This window comes from Anser cygnoides, chromosome 3, assembly GCF_040182565.1.
Source record: "Anser cygnoides isolate HZ-2024a breed goose chromosome 3, Taihu_goose_T2T_genome, whole genome shotgun sequence".
NCBI classification, from domain to species: Eukaryota; Metazoa; Chordata; class Aves; order Anseriformes; family Anatidae; genus Anser; species Anser cygnoides.
The window spans coordinates 14,104,424-14,121,711 of NC_089875.1; the positions used below are offsets into that span (position 1 = coordinate 14,104,424).

The following is a 17,288-nucleotide window of genomic DNA, read 5'->3' on the forward strand; positions in this document are numbered from 1 at the left end:
CGCCTGCGCTCCGCCGCCGGGGCGGGGCGGTGGCACGGGGAGCCAGCGGCACCCGGCGGCCGCCGGGGCTCGGTGGGGCTCGTCCCGGGGTCTGCCCCGTCCCCGCTGCGGTGGTGGGGCCGGGGGAGGCCTGTGCCGGGGCTCCAACGCCCGCACAGCGCAGAAGTGCTCCTGGTGTTTAGATGGGACCTCCCGTGTTCCAGCTTGTGCCCACTGCCTCTTGTCCTGGCACTGAGCGCTGCTGAAAAGTGCCTGGCTCTGTCCTCTTTGCACCCTGCCTTCAGGGATTTATACAGACTAATGAATCCCCCCCCCGTGCCCCCTCTTCTCCAGGCTGAACAGCCCCAGCTCGCTCAGACTCCCCTCATGGAAGAGGTGCCCCAGCCCCTTCATCACTTGGTGCCCCTACACTGGGCCTGTAGTCCAACCGGCCTGTAGTTCCCCGGGTCGTCCTCCTTGAAGACAGGAGTGACGGTCTTCAGGCACTTCTCCCAGTCACCACGAATGGTCAAAGACGGTGCATCCCTTCAGGGCCCGTGGACTTCCTTAACTTTCAGTCAAAAACGTTCAGTTTTTCGTTACTTCCAGTTTACTTCAGTATTCCCTGACCCTGTCCTCTTCCACCAAGAGTACATCTTTGCTCCGGCCTTTCCTCCTGGTCTCTGGGACCCAGGATTCCCAAAGGCCTGAATGCGGTAGGTACAGGTTTCTATCTACCTCCTCTGTTAACATTTGTCTTAATTATAAATAACCATTAAAATTAAAGGCTAAATGGATGAGAGTTTGCTTTCTTATTTGATCCTGGAGCAAATACAGGTACCTGGCCAACCATTTCTACCCTTGGTACTAATGAAACTGATGAGGCAATTTCCGTGTTTTACCACAACAACCAGCAATTAATACCAGCCGTAGAACTGCAGTTAGCAATGGGCTGGAGAAATCAGCGCGGTGCTGCATCAGCCTGTGGGGGCCAGCCCCTAAAGCTGTGGCACCAATGGAGAACTGTAAATATTTGCCTTTCCCTGCCTGCCTCTTGATTTCTCCATTATTACACGTAACCTCTGTTTATCCTCTCTTTCCGGAAGCACGTGGGTTCTCCCAAAATCTTTCTGTGTTCCCCATTAACTCCCAAGGCGTTGTTAAAATTTAGGGTATCAAACTGGTATTTAGTTAGATCATGCTTTACCTTTACAAGTCCCTTCGTCTCCTGTAGAGAGAAACACAGAATATTGGCGCTAATGAAGGGGAAACTGAGTTCCTAACCGCCACACGACGACAGGAAAGCTGACAGCAGGCGCACGACTGTCGCTATTTTCCTCCAGTCTCGGCAGCCGTCATTTCATGCGTGTACTGCACCTGCAGCAGGGCCGCGTTTAATGTCGCAAGCATGAGGTGGTGCTAACGCTCTGCTGTGGGGAACGCAACCTGGCACCCAGCTGGCGACATCCCATGGCCAAACCCGTCACCAGCGACAAGTGGCAGTGGCCAGACAGGGCACAGGCGTCTGATTTGTGAGGCCGAAACCTTTTTATGCACTGTTCATGTCTTTGCTCTGACGGTCTCGATACCATGCTTAGGCTTTCATCCTTCAAATGGAGATGATGTCTGTGGTATCTTGCTTCGCCTTAGGAATTTCACGCACCGTGCACAGTCCCCTGTGGCCAAGTAGCATGGGGTTGCTTGTGCTGACGTGGGTTTTATAGTGCCAAGCCAGGAGTCTGTGTAGGAGTGCTCAACAACGGGCTGGCTGCGGTGTGACCTGTACAAGTGAAGCACCTCTCCTCTCGGTAGCAAAAGAGCCATTTCAGGTGTGTTTTGCTCCTAACCACCTTCGTTATTACCTTCTGTCCTGCTCTGCTGGGATCTGTTTTCTCCAAACTGCACTGTGAGCACTAGTACAGTCACAGGGCGGTCCCTCTACTACGGTGCTAAACTTTCCTAATATTATTCTAAAAAAATGGTACCTGCTATATAGGGGCTGGCGGTTGTGTTGTCAGCTGGGATGCTGTTGACCCAACAGCACTGATGATTGCAACAAGCCCTTCTCTCTTTGCTTTCTGTCCCACCTTTATCCACTTAACGATAACTTGTGTGCCCTGACCTAGCTCCTAGAGACCTACTGGCACCTGCCTTGGGGCAAGGATGGTCCAGTTTGGGCTTTGAGTATTGCTGTATCTCCTCACAGCTGTTTGCTGCAGGGAATTTAACAGCCTTGGTGCTGGGCCTTGTAATGACTAAGCTCCATCCCCAAAGCCACCAGGAGTCTGAAAGTAATGGATCTGGAAGAGGGTCAGGGAAACCACCTCATTTTTGGTCAAGAACGGGACCAGAAGCCTGCCACTGTCAGGAGATGCTATTCTGCTTGCAGCCTTTCAACTACTTCATTTAAAAGCAGTTTCTTCTTTCTCCTAGCCCCAAGGCCTGGGGATGGAGCTGCACACCCCAACCACCACCATCTGGGTGCTCCAGGACTGCAAGACCGGCTGCACGACGTCCCCCACAGCAACAAGGCCTTGGCCAGCACCTCGCATCTGTGGCATCCCGTATCAGGTGAGTGCTTCATCGAACAGCCCCTCAGCAGCAGGTACTTCTCTGCCCCCACACCGTGCCCTGCTCACCACCCCCTTCCCAAGCAGCCCAAAGGGTCAGCCCTCGCGGCCCTGCTGTCCACCCACTCTGGCCCACCCCCCGGCTCTGGGACCCTCAGGGTGGAAGCTGGGCAGGCCTCATTTCACAAGAGGTGATGGCGATGGAGAGAGACGTCAGAAGGTTTCCTTCTCTCTGCCACATCACGCCCAGACATCCCCCACCCTCCGGGGTACACATATTGGTGCAGGAAGCTGCCTCTGATCCCCATTCATTGACGATGAGTTTTCCCTAAGAAGACCCCTCCTGCAAAGCATGGCCAAGACCCCAGATCTGTGCACAAAATGATAACATTTATTGAAAGAGTAATTTCTTTTTTTTTTTTTTAATACAAAAGAAAGCTCTGTACATAGTACTGTGATTACTTCCACATCCTTCCAGAAACACAACCCTGGAAACTGGAGGGGAAAAAAAAATCCCACACACACTTATGCACACACACGCGCGCACACATGCACACACACACACACGCACACACGCAACCCTCAAACCAGTAAAATGAACTAAAAATGTCACCACACAATAAATGCCATTTCGTCCCTGATACACAAGTGTTCTTACAAGTCTGCACTTAAATAAAATACACCATTAGCGTTTAACCAGCAGTTGCCTTTGGGTAACGAGGGAGGGGATACAGCAAGACGCCCCGCAACGGCACTCCTGCCACCCCGGCCCCGCAGCCCTGCTCCACAGTGCCAGCACAAGCAAAGCGGAGCGAAGCATGGCCCCGGCGATGTGCTTGGGACAAGGGTAACGCGAGCCCCAAGCCCACCTTTGTCTCCCTGGGTGAACTCCTAGCTACTCGGCCTTCTCTTTCGGAAGCAGCACCGAGCGGCTTTCGTAGAGCTTCTGGTGCAACGCTCCCGCACGCTCTGAGCTGCGGGGGACACGCGGCTCAGAGCGAGGATGCTAAGGGGAGGCAGCGTGCAACATCACGGTCACCAGATGGGCCACTACGAGCCTGCCACAGGCTGCACGGCAGAACCAGGGCTGGCTACCCAGGGAGCTGTCTGCACAGGGGGACGTGGAAGGAACCTGTCCGCATCTGCGCACTAAGGCGCAGCGCAAGCTGAGGCTGCAGGGAGGGAAAGTAGAGCCCAGGTCATCAGCTAGGAGTTCAAGAGGTGCCACCTGCGCCACGAGCAGGGAGAGCGGCCACTGCTGGTCACTCACCCCCCAGAGAGGACCGGGGATGTCCCTTTGCTGCTCCACACCGACAGCGGTCACAGAACAGCCAGCGGCCCAGGACCAGAGGTGGAAGCGGCCACCAGAAAACCCAGCCCACCTCTGGCCGCCGGGCACACCGCAAGCCCCTGCGCCCCCTCCTAGAGGCCAGCCACTGCTTCACTTGCCTCCTGCCCCTTAAACCCGAAGTTACGGGTACGGAGTCCTCAGTGCAGGGAAGTAGGAAACAATCGTCTGGCTCGGGTCAGCTCAGTCCCTGGCACGTGCTGGTGGGCAGAGAGCGCAGCTTAAACGCTAATGCTGAGGGAACATGTCCAAGGTTACAATACAAACTCAAAAAGCAAGGCCCCCTTCCTGCCTCCATGCCCACCCACCCCTCTCCCATCCCCCTGGTACAAACCCCATGAAAACTGTACAGGAGCCAAACTTTTATTCCTTAAAGAATTACATAAATACTGAGTTTAACACTTAGAAAAATAAAGTCATTTTCTTTTTTTTTCTTTTTTTTTTTTTTTTCTTTTTTTTTCCCCAAGGCTTCGTCTTTAACTTAAAAAAAATTACAGTAGCTGCTCCTTCCCCTAAGGGTTCAGCAGCTTCTTCTTACTTGTTCACTCTCCCTCCAGGGACAGGGCTAGGTAGCAGAGCCATTCACAGCAACTCCCATGCAGGACCAAGCATGCTCCAGCCCTTTTTTCCCCGGCCCTGCTGAGGCTCCTCCACAGCCCCGGATGGCCCCGCAGGTCACCCTGGTGCTCCGGGAAGAGCCTGCCGCCTGCCCAGCAGCTCAGCGCCCCGCGGGCTCTTCCCTTTTGACACTCGAGTTGCTTCTCCGCCTTGCATCAGACACAGAAATTTAGAAAGCAGCGGCTGGAGCTGCAGAGGGACGTGGGAAAGATCCGGCCACGTCCCCCTCGGGCGTATGGAGTCCGCAAGCAGTGCAAGGGCCGAGACGGGAGCGTGGGGCCGGGCTGGCCGCGGAGCCCCCCCAGGAGCTCTGCGGGGCATCGTTGAGCTCCCAGGCACCCGCCGAGCGTTTCGGCTGCCGGGGGCAGAGCCGGGCAGGCTGCAGAGCCGCCGGGCAGCCCGATGAGGAGGCACTGAGGGCAGAGGGCTTGCTGTAGTGCATACAAGGAGGATGGGGCCACGTGCCCGGCCCAACCAGAGATGCACGTCCAAGCTGGCCACTCGCTCCCCTGCGGAGCCCGGGGCGGGGAGCTGCCGCGGCCAGGACCCGTCACCCCCACAAAGGCACATTGCTGAGGCCGGCACGGCTCCGCTCCGGCTCCCGAGGGGCAGCTCCGGGCCCCACGCAGAGCGAACACCCACAGCCAAGGCGACCCGGAGCACCTAGAAGGATCCAGGGCCTCCAGCTGGGATCGGCCCCCCCCAGTATTTATTTACAGCATGGAGCGCACCCTCCCCTCGAGAGACAAGTTTCTTTGGCTGGCGAGAGACAAGCACAGCTATCGCAGCACCCCGACGCCCCCAAGCCCTGCGTGGCCCCGGCACAGCTCCTCCCCAGGTGGGTCCTGCAGCCCCACGCGCATGCCTGTGTGTGTGTGTGTGTGTGGGTGGGTGCGTGTGTGTGTGCATGTGTGGATGAAGGAAACGTGAAAAGGCAACAATAAATAACTGGTGCAGTCTGTACGAGAACGAATGGCTGCCAGCCCCAGCACCGGCACGACAAGCCAGGGACGGCACAAGGCCAGCAGCAGAGGCCTCTCAGTCACTCTTGGCGCTGTGCGAGGTGTCCAAGTTGACCACCTGCAGCTCCGTCAGGCTGCTGCCACTGCTGCTCTGCTGCCCGATGACAGCCATCTAGAGAGAAAAGGGAGGAGCAAGCACTGGGGGACAGCATGCCCTCAGACCAGGTGTGCCAGCAGCCAGGGTGGCGGCGTCCCTTCTAGGCACCTGCCCAAGGAGAGCGAAGACCTCCTCTACCCACGGGTGGGTGGCACCGACAGCTTCCCCAGCTCTCTGAGACCCAAGGACCTGCCCTACCCAAGCGCCCAGGTCCCCAGAGGACCGACACTGGGGGCAGCACTGCCCCGCGGGGGAAGCGAGGACATCCCCCCCGCCACAGCCCCAAGCACCACTCTGCACCTACCTGGTGAAGCTGGACAGCCGAGACTGGGATCTGAACGGTGCCTGATGGGGCTGTCAGGAACACCTGGGGGACACCACCTGCCACAGACAGAGGGAATGACACAAATGACGCCGTTTTCCAAACGCTGGGCGTTCGGCACAAACCCCCAACCCAAGCCTGCATGCGTGGCTTCGCACTGCTTTGTCCCCTCCTGCACCTGGGCATCCTCTCCCGTCTCCTAGCTCCCCCTGTTGTCTGCCCCATTTATAGGATTATTAAGGTTGGAAAACACTTCCACGCTCCCCACACCAGCAACCCTCACCCTTTCCCCTAGCAAATTGTTCAAGGAATCCTGTGCACAGAGGAATAGATACGGATCAAAAAAAAGAATACACTGAGCATCATCCTTGCCAGGGCTTTCTACAGGCACTAGGACTGCCCAGAAGAGAACCCTCGGGAACAAACAGACAGCAAAAACACATGCAAGAGAGGGTAGCACCGATGCAGAGAGCTGCCTTACCCTGATCCTGGACCTGGCTGTGGGACACCTGCATCGCTGAGGGCGCCTGCGAGAAAGCGTTGAGGACTGCGAGCCCGCCATCCGCCAGGCCGGAGGTGGGCGCGTACATCACCGCGTGCGGACTGGGGTACATCATGTGGCCGCCCACCGTGGTTGGCACAGACGATGTCATGATGGTCGCTGGGAGGGTCACTGGCACCGGGACACGAGAGAGGTGAGTGTGAGTGACTGCTCGGCACTGCCCGGGCTCGTGGGAATCCCCATCCTGTTCCCCTCAAGCTCTTCAGGAGAAACCCCGGGGAACTGGGTAGCTTATGTCAGGGAGGGTGAGAGGGCAGAAGCCTGGGGGCCAAATATCCCAGGACTGAATCCGACCCGTGATGCAGGTGTCGTGGTGAAGCTGAGCAAGCTGTTGAACCGGGTTCAGCCTGCATCCAGGCACCCAAAATCAGTTTGTTTCTCATTTTTGGACAACAGAGGTGTCCTCTGCACATACATAAAAAAGTGACAAATACAAATGAGCCAATGCCTTCTGCAGGGCACAATGCTGGCTCAGCAAGAAATCCCCTGAGAACTGGGAAGAGCCTGGGAACTTGTTCTCAGCTCCTTGGTACAGGAAAGAGCAGGTAACGTATGTGGAGAGGCTCTGAAATCCCCTCTGAGGTGCGCTGTGCGCAGCAGCACCTACCCAGAGGTAGCATGGCACTGGGGCTGGCAACAGGGGAAAAATCCGCCTGGGAAACTGTCAGAAAGCGTGGGGTAGAGTTGAACTGAGTGATCCCGGGCAGGAAGCAGCTCTGTTGGTGTGGGCTGCTATCAGCAGTGGTTAAGGAGAGAGAGTGTGGTTAGCCTAAGGTCCCAATTACCTGTTCCGCTGGAAGAGGTCTGGGTAAGGTCAGTGCTGCTGTCACTGGAGGGAGACGTTTGCTGCGGTGCCTGGTGCACCTGGATTGCTTGGACAGGGACCTGCTGAGCCATGGTACCACCTGGGGAGAGAAGGGAGCCCTTCAGCCCGAGCATTTGTCCCCCTCTGGCCACACAGGGCTCCTCAGCGTGGCTCAGCACCGCGTTGGGGAGGGCTCTTCCCTGGCGCACAGGGGCCAAGGAGGCATTAGCTGGCCTGCAGGGCTCTGGAGAGGAAAGGAAATGCCAGAGCAGCTTTTGTCCAGCGTCCAGGCCCAGTTCAGGGATGCCCGAGGCCCTCATTTCCATTCCTGGCTCCACCAGGACACAGCGCAGAAGATGCTGGGAGGAGAGGGCCCCAGCACTGCCCACACTCAGCCAGCCCCGCGAAGACGGGCTCGCAGCACCGAGCAGAACAGCGAGAGCCCAAAACGCTCAGGCCTTCACCCTCTGGAGCCCAGCACCATTCTCCAGCAGGCACTCAGGGCACGGCCACCTCACCCAGCTCCAGCAACCTCAAGGACACCACGGTGCCCTGCGCAGGAACAACCACAGCCACCAGGACCACAACCTGTGTACCCCAGAGCCGCAGGGGCCCGGTGCACTCGCTGCACAGCTCCTCAGCGAGGCTGTGCCAACACAGAGCTCGGCACAGAAAGCTCCCCTCAGGCTCAGGTCTTATCTCCAGAGGAAAGAGCAAAGGATGCCAGAGCAGGAACCACAGGCCACCTGGCCTGGGCTGGGCATCTCCCCGCACACCACACCAGAGACACACCTCCGTCGTCCTCTCAGCTCCTCCAGAACACAAGGGAAACCCAGGCTCCTCGCACGGGACCAAGGGACCCATAAGAAGTCCAAGAAAGCACGCAGGCCCTCAGGCTTACCGACTTGGACACAGCCAGGCAGGACACAAGAAATACTCTCTCATCCCCAGGTGATGGCTGCTCTGAACCCCCTGCCAGGGGCATGCCCAGCCCTAGCACAACACCCAGGAACATGAGGAGTTCCTGCCGAGGATGATGCCTACCAGACAGCACAGCAACACCTCCACCTCCTCCACGCTGACTCTTTCATCACCTCTGCGCTGCGGTTCGGTGACCGACTGCAGACCCAGGCACGAAAGCAGGGGCAGCTGCTCAGAGCTGGAACCAGCACTCGAAACCACATCCACCGCGCACCTGAGCCCCCACGGTCTCCTTCCATCACTCCTCCCAGCACAGATGCACCAGGGACCCCATCTCCTGGCCCCAGGACAAACCCCGGGGCAGGGGGCAGACAACCTGCTGCCTCCCCTGCTCTCCACCTGCCCGTGCCGAGCACTCTGCCCTCTCCTCCCCTCCGTCCCCGGAGCCGCAGCCGGGATCGCCCTGCGCTCAGCCTCCTCCGCGCGCCCACCTCAGCTGGGGTCAGCTCTCTAAGCAGGACCGGGACCCCCTGCAGGAGCCTCCATCCCCCCCAACCTGAAGCAAGCGGAGGAGAAGCGAGTGCTGACCTGTCAGCGACACGATCTGCCCTCCAGCTCTGGCAGGGAAGCGGAAGACTGTCTGCTGTGCCTGCTGCAGCTGTCCAGCCGTACCCGTGACCGCCTGGCCCTGCTGGCTGGGAAGAGCCAGGGAGTGCGGCTGTAACTGAGTGAGAGGAATGGTAGGGGTCCCCGGAGAAAGGGAAGCACCTGCCAAAAGGAGGGAGAAAGAAAGGCTCCGTCACCACCAGCTCTTTTCACTCCCTCCGGGCTCCTCGGTGCTGCCCCGGGGGCCCCCGCTCGGCTCCCTGCCACCCTTCCCAGCAGCAGGGCCAGCTAGCAGCGCCCTAAGGGAACGGTCACCACGAGACCCTTCTCGAGCAAAGCATCCCAGCTGGGGTCACCCTACAGCAGCAGCCGCTGCCTCCACCTGCCTCTAGGTCTCCTGCCCTCCGGCGAGGGCGGCGACACGCTCCAAGCGCGGAGACGGACAGACGGACGGACGGACAGACAGACAGACGCGGTCCTCAGCCCTGAACGCCACTGACCTGACATGAGGGTGAAGCCGGTGGGTATCTGCATGAGGCCCCCGGACGTCACAGCACTGGCTCCAGTAGTCTTCAGCACGGTCCCGTTGGCACTGGTGACGGCACTGGGGCTGATGCTGGCAGACACTGGCGCCAGGTAATTCGTGATGGGGAACGAGGGGCTGCTGCTGGCCTGCATGGAGGTCGAGGTGGTGGGGGCCGTCTGGATGGTGGACGTCGTCCCCGGCAGGTTGGTGACGGTGAAAACCGGCTTCAGCGCGTCCTGCGGAAGGAGAGGTGGAGACAGGTCAGCGCCCCGGCCTCGGCAGCCGCGAAGCAGGATCTTGGATCTGCCGGCGACCTCGCGAGGAGGGTCCCCGCTGCCCCGGGGCGGTCACACCTCGCCCGGCGTGCCTCCTCCCCGCAGACCCCCTCGGGGACCCCGCCGGAGGGCCGTGCCACCTGGGAGTTGGCGGCACGCCCGGGAAGGGTTAAGGCGGCCACGCTCCCAGCCCTCCCGCTGCACGGTGGGCCCAGCTCTCCCACGTGCTGCGCCTTGTTCCCAGCTTGTCAGGCTGCCAGCAGCCAGGAATTCACAGCTCCACGAACAGCTAAAAAAGGGAAGGCAGCCCATTTTAGACAAGGGGGGAGCCAATCCCGGGCACTCAGCCCTGCCCCAGGGCCCGGGGAGGGAGGAGAGCAAAGCCCCTCCGCCTTGGCACCGCGGTCCCCCGTCCCCCCCCCCCCCCCCCCCCCCCCCCACGTCCAAATTAGCAGAGGCACGTGATAACGGCGCAGCGCCCGGCACAGCCACTTTCCATGAGCTCAACCACAAACTCCTGCCGCGCCGCATGGGGCCGTGGGAGCTGCGGGCACCCTCCCCACGTGGGTGAGGGGGCAGAGCTCCCCGCAGCCCACCGGGCCACGCAAGGAAGGGTCCCGTCTCCAGCTGGAAAAGCAGGGTCCCCCCGTCCCCACGGGTGCACAGCCCCAGGATACAGCCCGCAGGCAGCCCAGCCCTTCGCATCCCCCTGGGGACTGGGAGAGGCATCCCAGGAGATGCACAGTGGGGTCCCTGGGACTGCTTTGAAAGCACGAGGGCAAACCTCAGGACGACGAGAAGAGCGAAGGAGCCAGGCCAGCATGCTCTGACCACGCACACCCCATCTCTGCCCTGCTGCAGGTCCCTCCGATCTCTGCTACATCGCTCTTGGGCTGGAGGAATTGAGGGAGCTGGGGCAGACCTTGGGACTGGGACGCCCACTGCCTTCTCCCTGCCCATCTGGGACGCTCACAAGCCCCTGGGCACCTCAGCTCACCCCAGCACCCTGCAAAGCCCAGCCTGCGTGCATGGGGCCAGCCTTCAGCAGCAGCCAAGCCCCGGGCCACCCTCAGCACAGGTCACCCAAGGGACTATGGACGAGCCCAGGGGCAGCCCTGCAGGTCCTCCCCGTGCTGGCCCAGCTGCATGTCCATTCCCACCCCGAGCTCCGCTTTGCAGAGCAATGCCTGAGGAGCCAACACGCAGCACAGTGAGACAGAGGCGTCTGCACAGCCCCACGCCGCTGGGCACGCTTGATGCACGTGCCACAAGTGAGTGAGACACAGGGCATTGCCCAGGCCGCCTGGTGCCCAGCCTGGACCACAGCAGGGTGCAAGGAACCTCCTCTCTCTCGAGGCAACCCAGTGCATGGGGCGCTGCTGACCAGCACGGCCCAGACCCACCACCAGCATCGTTACGGGGACACCAAAGGACAGCTGGCCTTGGCAGCATGCAGGAGATGCCGTGCTGGTCTCCAGCACCCGCTCCAGCTGGGGCAGGAGGCCCCACTTTTCCCCCCCACTCCGAAACGGATCGCCCCGTAAGTGCCACCCCTCTGCTCTCACCCCAACGGATGCCAGAGGCCAGCAGCTGTGAGGCCGTGGCTGCAGTGCCAGGAGCAGAGCATCCCCCTGTCCCCGCTGGGCTTGTCGCAGCGGGGGAACCTCGCAGAGCTGCTGCTGGCTGCAGCACGAAGGAACACCAGTGGGCTGCATCGCTCCCCGCTCTGCTGCTGCAGCCCACTACCAGCAGCTCTTGTCCGCCCAGAGGTCGCACCCGGGACACCCAGCAGAAGATGCAGGGCTCCTCCAAGCCCTGCACCAAACGCTGGCTGTGGCCACGAGGCAGCCCACGCAAAGCACCACCTCTTGAGAGCGCTGGGATGGAGCTCGCAGGGCGCTGAGCGGGGCTTGCACCAGAAAGCAGGCAGGAGACCTCTACAGAGCAACCACACGGCGAGAGCGCGCTTCCTCTGGGGCCACCCGGCGCCGTTTCCAGCGGAAATCTCAATGGATGTTGCGTGGACGAGCCCCGTGCCAGGCACGGGTCGGGTGGCACGCACAGCCCTTCCTGCCCCTCCAAACTGCTCCGTGCACGCACAGCACGCCTCGGCACGAGATGCCCGCGGGATTTGTTTGCCTTCTCCCCCCCAAGGAGAAGCCCCGAGTCCTTCCCAACAGAGGCTGCACGAGGGAGGGAGCGCCGGTGGCCTCCCTCGCCCGCTGGCAGAGCTCACGGGGGGGGTCAGGGGCACCCAGGGAAGTCACGCCAACCTGGGGTAACCGGGGTCTCCGCCTGCAGGTATCGATCCCCCTCCCTGATATCTGCGGGGCTCAGCAGCAAGGCCCCTCTGCCTGGAGCAGCAGCGCTCACCGCGGGGAAGAGGGCGCGCAGCAAGCGGGCACGTGGCAGCACCATGACCCCGAGCATCCCCGTGGCACCCAGCAGCGCGCTGGGCACGTCTGCACCCTGCTTCTGGGGGCTCACCAACAGCACAGGGGTCCCAAGCGCCCTCTCTGGGGTCTCTCTGCTTCGTGTTTAGGGGCGTCCAGACAGCGAGAAGGCTGCTGGTGCGGGGCTTTGTTCGTGGGGCAGGGTGCTGGCGCAACAAGCCCGCTACGCATCCCACCAGCAGAGCTGCAGGAACTCACAGCACCCCGCAAGACCCCGCACGGACCCAGGAGTCACAGCAAAGCCCCCAGCTCCACGTCCCATCCCTCCCCAGCCACCTGCGCATCCAAGCGCCACGGACACGGGGCCAGCTTTTCACACCCAGAGCCCCAAGGAGCTGGGGACGCAGGGGACACCCCATCCCACGGACCTTTTTCCCTGTGCTGGGGCAGCGACCTGCGAGCAGGACCCGCCTGACGCCGTGCCCTCTGCGACACCCCAGGCCGGGGGCCACGACCAGCAGAGGCAGGCAGGGGCCGGCGCCTGCAGGGCCGCCGGGCAGGGAGCAGAAGCGGTCGGTCCAGCCAAATGTTTCCATTCCCCATGTCCTCCCTGCCCCCTTCCAAAACAGCACCAAAGCAAGAGACAGCTGCAGCTTATAAGGAATGTGAGGGGCCCTGCCAGGGACTCTGGCGAGGGAAACCAGGCCTTATAAGGCCATGGAGGCAGAATCAAATTTTTATCAATGAGTGCAAGCGCATGGAGACGCCCGGGGAGAGATAACAGCGCCGAGAGCTGCCCGGGGGGCGAGCCGGGCCGGTGGGGAGCCTCGTGGCCGGGGCCAGGACACCTGCCGCCAGCCTGCCTGCCTCTGCCGGGCCCGAGGAGGAGGCAGCCCCGAGGGCTGCTGGAGGGGCAGCAAGAGGGGACGTGTCCCCAGGCGGGCGCAGGGCTGTTACCTTGGTCTCCCCGCTGCTGTCCGACTCGGACACCTGGTAGGTGAGGTCGGTCTCCTCGAAGCCCGTGGCACTCATGCGCTGGTCGGTGGTGGGGTCAGAGCGCGGGGGCGAGTCGGGGGAGTTGAGGCACGTCTGGATCAGCGCCTTGCCCGTCTCGCTGGTGATCATGGGCTGCAGCTTCCGCGTGGCGAAGGTGTACACATGGCCCGTCTCGCTGGCCACCAGCAGCAGCACCTGGGTGCCCGTCAGCGTGGACAGCTCGTAGGCCTGCGCGAGGGGGAGGACAGGGGGTCAGGCACACATGCATGTAGGGCCACCTCGCTGCCGGCCTCCCCCCCCCCAAAAAAAAAAAAAAAAAAAAAAAAACAGGAGGACCTGTGTCCTCTGCACCCAACTTGGGGCCCCCCTAGCGGGGCTGAGGCCAGCCTCTGGCCAGACTTGCAGGAGACCTCTAGGGGGTAGAGGCCAACCTCCGGCTGGTCTCATAAAGACCCCCAGCGGGTTGAGGCCAGCCTCCAGCCCATTTCATAGAAGACCCCTGGGGGTGTCGAGGCCAGCCTCTGGCCAGTCTCATAGAAGACCCCCAGAGGATAGAGGTCAGCCTCCAGGCCGGTTCACAGGAGACCCCCAGGGGGTTGAGGCCAGCCTCTGGCCGGTCTCATAAAGACCCCCAGGGGGTAGAAGCCAGCCTCCAGCTGGGCTCACAGAAGACCCCCAGGAGGTGGAGGCAAGCCTCTGGCTGGTCTTAAATAAGACCCCCAGAGGGTGGAGGCCAGCCTCTGGCCAGGTTCACGGAAGACCCCTAGGGGGGCAGAGGCCAGCCTCTAGCCAAGCTCGCAGGAGACCCCCCGGGAGGTCGAGGCCAGCCTCCGGCCGGTCTCCCCGCAGACCCCCGCACCCCGTGAGGCCGCAGCGAGGCCACTCGAAGCCTCCCCCCACCCCCCCACCCCACCCCGGAGGCCGCCCCGCCACGACCCGGGGCGGCCCATCTCCCTCCGGCTGGCGGGCACCGGGGGCTCCCTCCCCCCGCTTCTTCCCCAAGGCCGGGCGCATCCGGCCCCGGGGCGGGGGGAACCCGCCGCCGTTGTTTCCGGCCTCCCCCCCCCGCTCCCGGTGCCCCGCCGGCCTCCACCTTCTTCATGATGCCGGTCTTCCTCTTGCTGAAGGTGGTGTAGCGCCGCAGCTTGTTGTCGATGAACTCCATCTTGATCTTCACCCGGCCCCGCGTCTTCTTGCCGGGCTTGGCTCCGCTCACGGCCCCGCCGCCCCCTCCTCCTCCTCCTCCTCCTCCGCCGCCTCCTCCTCCCGCTCCGTACCCGGAGCCCGCCGCCGCTCCCGGGCCCACCGCGGGCCCCGCCGCCGCCGCCGCCTCCGCCAGGCCCCGCTTGATGCCGCGCCGCTCCCCGCCGCCCAGCTCCTCGTCCTCCGCCGACTCCGAGTCGCCCTCGCTGCCGCTGTACAGCGCCTCCCGCTCCAGCCGCCCGCCCGGCGGCCCCGCCGCTCCTCCCCCGGTGCCGCCGCCGCCGCCGTTCGCCCCGCGGGGCACCGCCGAGCGGCCCAGCGCCGAGCCGCGGGCCAGGGCAGCGGCGGCAGCGGCGGCCCCGTTGCCGGCCGCGGCCTGGCTCGGTAACATGGCGGCGGCCAGCGCGGGTCGGGCCGGCTGGGCTGGGCTCAGGCCGGCCCCGCCATGGCCCCGCCGCCGCCACCCGCTCCTCCGCCGCCGCCCCCGCCCCGCCGCGCCGCCCCCATATAAAGCGCGGCAACCTTGCCTTATATGGGCACGCCGCTCCTTATATGGGGAGAGCGGGCGCCCCGCCGCCGGCCGCCGTCTCATTGGGCGGCGGGGGCGCGGAGCCGCCGGCCGATTGGGCGAAGAGGAGGAGGGGGGGGGGCTATTTGCATAGCGCGCCGGCGTCACCCGCCGGGTGGGGAAGGCGCGGGGCGCTGCTTAAAGGGGCCGCGCCGCGCGGCGTGGACGGGGCGGCGCGGACGGACGGACGGGAGGCGGCGAGGCCCGGGGAGGCCGTGGGGAAAGGACCCCCCCAAGGACACCCCCCCACCACCCCCACCCCAGGGCCCTTCCAGGCCTCCCTCCGCCTTCCCTGCCCTCGTATCCATCAAGCTGCCCACCCCAGCCTCAACCCTACCGGAGGACGGCCTCCAGGACAGCCCCCGTGCTCTCCCGGCCTCCCTCCCGGCCTCCGCCTGCCCCCCAAGAGCATACCCAGACCCCCCCCCAGCAGCTGTAGAGGCCGGGCATGAGCTGCCCCAGCCTCCCATCCTCCGCTGTAGGGGCTGGGTGTGAGCCTCGCAAGCCTCCCGGCCTCCGCTCAGGGCCAGAAGGAGCGGTGGAGGCCCAGGGAGGCTGGGGAGGCCGCGTGAGCAGGACACGCGTTGCCCCCGCCGTGGGTCTCCGTGTGTGGTAGGAGGCCACCGCTACCTTCACATCCCCCAGAGGACAGAGTGGAGGCCTGGCAGCCTCCAGGCGGGACAGCCTCCGCGGGCGGTCAAGGAGACGTACGGGGCCGGCCTCGGGGCGGTAGGGTCCCCCCCAGGAGGGAAGCAGGGCCTCCACGGGAGGCAGAGCCCACGCGGGAAGGATGAGCGGAGGCACGTGGCCCTGCCAGGAGAGAGCCACCACAGCCCTCGGGGAGCCCTCTTCCTTCCACGCACCCCATCTGAGCCCACCTCCACCAGCGCCATTCCTGCCTCCTGAGCGCCCCATGGGCCTCATCGCTGGGGGGACACGCGCTCGCCACCAGCCCTCACAGCCGCCTGCCCCTCCGCAGGGCCGGCCTCCTGGAGCAGAAACAAACACCCCCCTCGCGTCCCCCCCAGCGCCGTGCTCCTCCAGTGAGCACACATGCCATTTATAGCTCCCGGCGGGGCGCTGGCACTCACATGCCTCCCATCACATGCCCCTGGCCACCCTCCCCGGGGGGGCCGAGCACCGGCCACACCTGGTGCAGGTGACCCCAGGATGAGCCAGGTCCAGAATCCGTCAAGAACCCGCTCACCAGCCAAGAAACGGGACCAAAGAGCAGGACGGGATGATAACAAAGCTGCGGCGCGCGCCTAGGAGGTGGGAGCACCAAACAGGAGGTAGCCCAAAACATCCCTTAGAGCCCTGGCTTGAGCTTAAATGCAGCTCCCGGGCCACCTCCCTGGGCGGGGGCACCCAGCTGAGGCTGCTTACACCAATTTGCTCCCATTACTTCCCTGCAGGGCAGGAGATGAAAGCGGGTCAAGCCACAAGGGAAGTGCTCCTGCGTGCTGCTCTGCGCCCAGCTGGTGTCCTGTGGTCCTCAAAGCACGCTGGGGTAAGGGGGGCTGGGAAACCGCGGGGCCGAAGCAACTGTCAGGGGCTACTGGAAACACCTGGCTTGGAGATCCTTATATTTTATATATATATTTATATATCTCCTGTCCTGGGTCGTCAGCAGCTGGGACAACTCATACCCGCTTGCTATCACCTCGTACTGTTCCATAAACGCCCGTTTTTTGACCCCAGATGGTGGTCTCCTGATCGGGCCCTTGTGCTGGTGCAGCCATGCTGCTCTCCAGCCATGGATATCACAGGTCGTCTTCCCTCCCCAAGGCTTTTCTTTGAGATGTTCCTTCAATTTGGGCTGAGACAAACGGATCCCAAGCCTGTCAGCTGCCCAAGGCCTCCTCTTCTCCCGCAGGCGCCCGAGTGGGATGCCGATACCCCGCTCCCCTACACCACGTTCAGCCAGGGCTGTACATGTTCAGCCCGCTGTTTCCAATTAGCTTGGCCAACATCTGTCCTTTCCCCAAGGATACAGAGCTTTTTCATGACATCACTCCCAAAAATACACAACCCCAACCCCCAGGCTTTCTGCACCCTTGGGGTCTGGAGTTTCTCCTGGCTCTGGTGCCTGCCCGTTTAGGCGCCTCGCTGCAGCCTTCCCCTGACCCTCCAGCACCTCCACAGCCTGTCTGGGTAGCAGAGGTAGGAAGGGGATCCTGGACGCTTCCTGTCCATCGCCGATGAAAGCAGAGCCAACTAGATGGAGTTTATTTGGTCCGGCATTGAGTATTTCTGGTGCTGGAGAGCTCGCAGCTCCTCTGGCGCTGACCCAAACCACCACCACCACCACGCAGGGGGGATGCCCCGGCAAGGAGCTTCTCCTTTCCAGGAGATGCACGAGATGTGATGGCATGAGTTCCCCTGCCATCCCCGGCCAGGTCTGTCCCCCAGGAACCACGCGGAGGAAAAGAGTCAGGCACGCATTGACAGCAGCGTCTTACAAAAAAAAAAAAAAA

At 62.7% G+C, this 17,288-nt stretch overlaps 1 protein-coding gene across 2 annotated transcripts; it reads right to left on the reverse strand.

The window, feature by feature from the left end:
* Window positions 1–2,918: 2,918 nt before the first annotated feature.
* Window positions 2,919–14,726, reverse strand: SRF (serum response factor). Of its 2 annotated transcripts, XM_048055963.2 has the most exons (8): window positions 14,134–14,726; window positions 13,002–13,268; window positions 9,351–9,612; window positions 8,833–9,012; window positions 7,304–7,423; window positions 6,438–6,629; window positions 5,939–6,015; window positions 2,919–5,649 (listed from the first exon to the last, which is right to left on the reverse strand). In XM_048055963.2, exons 1-8 carry the CDS (start codon window positions 14,632–14,634, stop codon window positions 5,554–5,556), a joined length of 1,695 nt encoding a protein of 564 aa, XP_047911920.2. In that variant the 5' UTR covers window positions 14,635–14,726; the 3' UTR covers window positions 2,919–5,553. The 2 variants fall into 2 exon arrangements, with proteins under 2 accessions (XP_047911920.2, XP_047911921.2); XM_048055964.2 differs by lacking the exon at window positions 8,833–9,012 and having other exon boundaries at window positions 14,134–14,724.
* Window positions 14,727–17,288: the final 2,562 nt, after the last annotated feature.